This window comes from Panicum virgatum, chromosome 2N (genome assembly GCF_016808335.1).
Source record: "Panicum virgatum strain AP13 chromosome 2N, P.virgatum_v5, whole genome shotgun sequence".
NCBI lineage: Eukaryota > Viridiplantae > Streptophyta > Magnoliopsida > Poales > Poaceae > Panicum > Panicum virgatum.
Window position 1 is genome coordinate 1,805,882 of NC_053146.1, and position 7,214 is coordinate 1,813,095.

A 7,214-nucleotide genomic window follows, 5' to 3' on the forward strand; every position below is an offset into this window, starting at 1 on the left:
TATTAATCTTAACATCTTGAAATTGTTTTTATTTTTTTTAAAAAAAGACACCACAGACCGAACATCTACAGGTGCAACCAGCATACATCAACTTACAGCCAACAACACTGATACCAGACACGTTTATCTCGTCTCAACATACAACAGTACAACAGTACTTATCCATACAAACTTACATTCAACAACACTGGTAACAAATACGTTTACTTTGTCTCTGCATTCAACAGTACTTTTTATTTGGTATTTAGGGGGAATCAGGAGAGCCTTTTCGATTCCCCATGCCTATTTGTTGGCAGTCGGAAACACTAGGTATCGATGTTAACATCGCCGTCCTCAGTTGCTTCATCATCAAAGGTGGAGTTGTCCTCATTGGCAGGTTCCTTCTGCTGGGCGCTGGATTTTGTGGACTTGTCCTTTGTTGCGGGCGTTTTGCCCTTCTCAGGCTGCTGCAACTCAAGCCCCCCAACGGACAGCCGGCGCATCCTCTTTGAGACTGGCCCTTCCGCAGGTTCGTCAGCAACAGAGTTGTTCACTGCTAGAGGAATAAAACCAAGAACATTATTGACTGTGAATAAAACAGTTAGCATTAAACTGAAACTAATACTTTAAACAACATGAAATCCTCAGGTTTTCAAGATTCTATCCCTGCTCACAAGTCCTCTGGTGCTAGTAATGCAACTCAGTCTAGTTTGAATATGCTGAAGCATTTAGTTTTGTTGGTGCATCATCATCGTTTCTCAACATGCATGTGCAGTTTTGTGATTTTCTACGACCTAAACTAGACCAAATTCAGTCAATTTTTTCATCATGGTGGATCCACAACTTAGTTTTTTTTATATGGATATGAATACAAAAGGAATCACAACGCTAGCACAAGAAATTGCATAGAGACTTTGGAAAACAAATCATAAGCGCGAGGACTATATTGCATAGAATCAAAGCAACTAATTAACACAAGAAATTGCAAAAAAAGATACCTTCCATTGGGCTTGACACTAGAGTAGCTTGACCACCCTGTACAGCATCCATTGAGGATGGAGAACCAGAATGGTTGCTATCCACCAACTTTGATGAGCTTCCAAGGCATTTCTCTGGCTGCTCATCAGGAACATCTGGGGAAGGAATTGCTGGTAAGAAGAGAATCTCATCCACAGAATCCTCCACATCACTGAACCTTGCATCCTTCTCAAATGTCTCAATATCAACATCAGAATCCTCATCTATCGCCACTTCCTCATCCTACATATGGGGTTTATTTACAAAGAAAATGCTCAGGTTGTATACGCATGAATATGAATAACAGTTAAAAGACAAGTAGAGAAATTTTATTCACCTCTTCTTCACGTGGGTTCAGGTCAAACTCATCCTCTCGTTCAACGTACTCTTCATTTTCTTCTAATTCTTCAAAATCAGGAGCAAACGCACTCCAGTTCTCTACATGCTCCTTAGCCCAAATGTATACAAAGCCTGTTACAGATACTGTAGCAATTGTAGGTTCAGCAGGATGCCAGGCAAGATCGATGACGGCTTCCTTTGGACCTTCAAGGATCTTTACAAGGGGCCCTGCTTGGTCCCATATTTGCAACTTGTGCTCACCTTTGTTTGCAGAAGCACCAACTACCCACAGACCATTACCACTGAAACATGGTGTCCTCCAATGTGTCCTTGTGATGGAATCCGAAAGTTCAGAGGAAAGAATAAGGCAGCATGTGCCATTTACTTTTAAATTATCATAGTGACTTTCATAGTCATTACTGTTGTTGCTCATGTTTCTAATCGCCTCTCCAGAACCTTTAACAGGCAGAATATTCTTGTAGACTCTAATGACCCGATCATTAGAATTTGTCATCAGATATTGACCATCCCGGCTGAAAAGAATATCCTTAACCACAGCTCCACCAGGGATGGGAATTACTGCATGTACCTGGATGCTTTTTGAATCAACGATTAAAATTTCTCCCTTGGTGTTGCCCACATATACCAGATCCCCATGCTTATCAAATGCAGCAGCTGTTGGTGTAAAAGGTGGGGTACCATCCACAACTTTATTGCGGGCATTAGCTGCAGGGGGGTTACTATTTCCAGATACAGAAACAGGGAGAAATGTGGTACTTCCGGTATCCAAATCAACAAGAAGAGGTGCAGAAGACAGAGGGCATGCCAAACAAATAGATGGGATTGGAGAACCAGGTTGAAGACTGGCACGCAATGGAGCCTTCTGAAGAATTATTCGGGTAATCTTTTTCCCAGAAGACACGTCCCAAAGTGTCAATGACTTGTCAGTAGCAGACGCAAGTAAACGGTGGCCATACTTGGACCAGGAGACACTTGTTATAGACGCAGTGAAATCTTTATCACGAAATTCTCTTGCAAGCCCTTTTGTTTCAAAGTCCCAGATAACACAGCTACCATTTGAGCATCCAGCTGGAAATATGTGTAAGAGACATCGTTATTGACCAGTCAAAACAATTTCAAGCCGAAAGATATTCTAGACCATCCAAAGAGTTAATTGTGCATTTCAAAAGTAATGATGATGTTTATATCACAAGTTTTTGCTCGCATGCAGCACCAACTTCATATGGAACTAAGATTATTATAATATAAAGTGAAATCTGCTGAATGAACCACAAAACTAAAGGCACATAGAAAATACAAGGTTCCTTTGCTAATTTAAAACATACCCAGGCAATCCAATAGGTCCTGCCAGTAAAACAGAAAAGAAATTGCAATTCCAGACTAGAAGAAATTTTAATTCCTGTTAACCATAATAAACTCAACACCAGTCAAGAAGTATACAAGAAACCAGCATGGTTTACATGAACTAGGACAATAATTACATAAAACACTTGAATATACTTGAAGACTAACAAGCTCAAATAATTACCAGCAAGAAGCGTCCCAGTACGGTTAAATGCGATACATTTCATAGCACCATGCTGCAAGTACTCCTCAATCATGTCAGGAAATTCTGCCTCATATGAATCTACAAGAATACAGAGAATAGAGCAATTCAATATATCAGAAATATTTTCTTCATGTTTCTTGTCAACATAGAAATCAAAGAACACAATATGTGTTAAAGTATTTCCCAGATATATGGTTAACTTCCATCTCTGATAAAATAAGAGAAAAAATAATTCTGGACATCGAAAGATCGTGCCATATAGAATCAAGTGAAAAGTTTTCGATCCAACAACCATCTTACCCATGCATTACAGTCTTCTCCATCTTTCTACCTATTGCACCTCTACGTCCCGGTCGCACACCGCCGCACCCCAACACCTGCATCTGAAGCCTCTTTTCATCACAGCCCACCTCTACTCGAAGCCACAGTACAGCGGCTTACTCCATCTGAAGCTTTCACGCCCCAGCTCAGCTCCACCTGGTGCCTAGGTCACCGATGCATGCCGCACCACGCAGCATGAGTCATGCATGTGCCCAGGTCACCACTGCATGCCGCAGCACACCAAAATTTTGGAGCTTATCTTCCTCAGATCGAAAGGGTCTCCTCTTGTCCAAATTGCCTACCTCAGTTAACTTCAGCAAATCAAACTCCACCATGCCCAAATCATCTACATGCTGCAGATCGGGAGGAGTTCAATCCAGTGTAGATCTGCAGATCTACATGCTGCAGATCTACACTGGATTGAACTCCTCCCTACCTCGAATAGAGCAAGCTAGCAAATTGCGCGCAGAGCATGTGCCAGCACTCCGCCAAACAATCAAATCGTAACAGCATGGGACGGATTCGATTGGAAAAACAACACAGATCTGGTTTTGTTTGCTCCATAACCTAAAAAAGAAGGAACTAATCCAAGACCAGATGGATCTGCACTCATGGTGCCAGGAGAGGGGAAGAGGGGCAGTGATAAGAAGAGACGGACCCGAGCGGCCATGGCACGGTTTCGAGACCAACCTTTGGAGTCGCATGGCGGCGGTGACCCTGGCATGTCGGGCGGCGTCTATTGGCAAAAACAACCAGCACGGAGGAGGAGGCACTCAGTGGATTGTCACTCGAAATAAAACAGCAGGATGGGTTGATAGAAAAGGAAACAGCTTGGCATATCTTTAAATAGCCCGAAATTTCGGTGGTATTATTAAGATACACCAAGACTGATACGGTAATATTTAATTATAAAACTGTGATATCTTAAGGGTGACCCTGAAATATCGCAGCGGAGGGATATAAAGCCGGGGTTCGAGGAAACTCCCCTGAACCCCGGCTATTGCCATCAAGAAGAATTTTATTTTCCGGGGGTGAGAACGGGGAGTCGAACTCCGGACCTATAGGTTGCATCCCTGCCGTTCTACCGCTGCACTATGTCCTCACTTCCTTGAAATACAACGTTTCAGAGAATATATGCAGATTAGTGATTACTAGACGTTGAGATGGATACTTGAAATGACAAGTAACAAACTAGAACCTAGCAAACCCTAGCTTTCAAGTCCCAGCGTTCAGATTTCCCCGAAATGAAATAAGCACTCGTGTTATTACCACTTGCCAGCAGACTCTTGGGGCAAGACATGATGAAATCCGCCGAACCTTTTCTAGTCCTGAATCACCTAAAGGAGAAGAAATTCATGGCCGAGACGAGCCAGCCATAATCCCCTCACCCATCCCCCCAGCTAAAACCCTAGCATCCCGCCTCGAATCCGCGAAGAACGACGACGCGAATCCGCGATGCAGCAGAACGGGTTCCCGGCCTCAGATTCGACGGGATGGTCGAGGCGGCAGAATCCGACCGAACCCCCACGAGAATCGGGCTAGGACTCACCGAGTATGGGCGAGCTCATCATGGCGTCGCGCAGCAGCCGCCGCCTTGCTCGCGCGACGTGCCCTCGCGGACGGCGGGGGTCAAAGAAGAGGGGACGAGTCAATGCAACGCCTGAAAGGCTCAGTGAGCTACAAAGCCATCCGGCCCAACTTATAAGATTTCATACAATCGAAGGGACATCCCAGATTTAAAAAAAAAAGTTCTGCCCATTTATTTACATAAAAAAACATCGAGGAAAAATGTTCAAGTTGTTTACATTTCTAAAAATATATGTACACCCCCTCGTACTAATGTGTAAACATTTCAATGTGCAAGGAAATCATAAAATAGGATTTGGGGATTAATTAGCCAAACAAGTCATCATTTTGGTTTGGGCTATGAATCTTCATTCGCCAGTTTACGTGCATGCATATTGTTGGGAAAAGAAAATCCACCTACACTTTTGATCCCATGGCTTACCTCATCCATTTATTTATCTTGCATGGCCCGTGCGGAGTCAGGCACTTCTGTAGGGGTCAGTGCACCATACCACAGCCCCGATATAGTGATTTCATTGTAGTCGGTATAAGTTGTTTCGTCGATATAGAGTTATGCCGACCCCGACTATTTGTCGTTAAAAGTGGCATCGGGATAAGTTTATGCCGACCAACAAGGCTTTACTAACCAACTGTCTGACGCCCTCTGGGGACAGTACCGAATATGCTTCAACGGAATCATTAAAATGGACAAAAAAAGGAAAATCATGAGCCATAACAACATCAATATAGATACATACAAACATTGACATTGATCATCCATACTAGTAAAATATTTAACAAAAATGTAGGCAACACAGGGTTCAATATCAGCCAACAAGTACAAGGAGACGACCTAATTTGCCAACACACTAAACACCAAAAGGCATTTACCACACAGCTCAAACAGCTCAAGTACTCCAAAAGACTTCAAGATAAGGAGCAAAAAGCATTTAAGATGTCCGCATAGCAATGGCAACAGATTAGCTTACTAACTTCTAAGAAGGACTGAAGGATCGATGGATTGATTGGGATTTGGAGGAGAACGAGCTCACCAGTCACCAGAAGATAAGCAGAGGAAGCGTCGGGCATTGGCGGGCGGCACCGTGTCGATCTGAGGAGGAGAGGCAATGATGGCCTGAAGGGCTGATGGTAGTGCGTCGATCTGGGGAGGAGCAGTGAGCGGGCGCCCGGTGGCGCTGCATTAATCTGGGGAGGAGCAGTGAGCCGACACTCGACGACACTGCGTCGATCTAGGGAGGAACGGCGAGCCGGCACCCGGCAGCGTTTCATCGATCTGTGGTGGGTGACGGTGATGTGTGGAATGGAGAGGAGGCGGAGGCTCGTGGAATGGGGAAGAGTGACGACGGCGCATAAAATGGAGAGGATGCTCGGGTGGTGGTTCGGAGGCGGAGAGGTCATCAAGGGGGCGTGGCAGATGCGAAGCATGTCAGCGGAGGAGGTGAGGAGGGAGGGCGCGGCTGCGCAGGGGTTGAACTAGAGCTTTGTGGGCGGGTAGGTGTGGTTGAAAGAGAGGGACAGGAGGGCGCGGAAGGAGGTGGCGGAGGGCAGACGGGGTCAAAGAAGAGGAGGGAGACGCGGTTGTGGAGGTCCTCGAGGACATGATATATGTTTTTTTAAATTAGTGGTAAATTGTTGTTAATAGCTGATCAATAATGGTGATGACCCGGGCCTGCAGTAGTATTGACCCCGTGTCGTTCTCCGCTAGCTGCGCCCCTGTGCATGGCATCAATCAAATAGTTAAATCGCTCATCTACTCATAATTCCTTTTTTTTTAAGAAACGGGCACTGCCAAATCATTTATTAAGAAGGGGAAGTAGAGATTTACGGTTCACCAATAGGAGATTATACAAAATAGGAAACACTCATAGCCTGTTTGCGATGGCTCCGCCCGGAGGGGCCCCGGCTCCGTGCTACAGTAATCACTACTATATCCTACTGTAGCGATGAAAATAGGGCTCTGGCTCCTTGCTGCATTTGCCTGGGCAGCGGAAGGAGCAGCCGGAGCTGTGTTTCCCTAGCTCCTCCAGCTTCGTGCTACAAGGCGGTACAGGGACAGAGCCGGAGCTGGAGGGAGCCACGCCAAACGGGATCTCAAACTCAACAAGAAACAAAGCTAACATAGGAACTACGTGGTACTCAGCACACTCAAAACCGCTTGCCGTAGGCCGCCTCTAGGTTATAATTGAAGACCGCCGAGCTGTTATCATTTTGCCTTCAAAAACTCTTGTATTCCTTTCCTTTCACGAACTCATAATTCTTCTATCTACTCATAATTCATCGTATCATTGATTCGAAAATGACTGGCCCTCATAGAACATGTGGTTGCATACTTGCATGCACATATGAAAAAATAAGAACATATTTAAGTAATTTGCTAGGTATATGTCGAATTTCTTTAATT

The 7,214-nt window shown here is 44.7% G+C and overlaps 1 protein-coding gene across 1 annotated transcript; it reads right to left on the reverse strand.

Moving 5' to 3' along the window:
• Positions 1-2,977, reverse strand: LOC120658672 (protein RBL-like). Its single transcript, XM_039936921.1, has 4 exons — positions 2,885-2,977; positions 1,334-2,424; positions 978-1,239; positions 1-532 (listed from the first exon to the last, which is right to left on the reverse strand). The coding sequence occupies exons 1-4, from the start codon at positions 2,955-2,957 to the stop codon at positions 306-308; spliced, it is 1,653 nt and encodes a 550-aa protein (XP_039792855.1). The 5' UTR covers positions 2,958-2,977; the 3' UTR covers positions 1-305.
• Between the last annotated feature and the right edge of the window lie 4,237 nt (positions 2,978-7,214).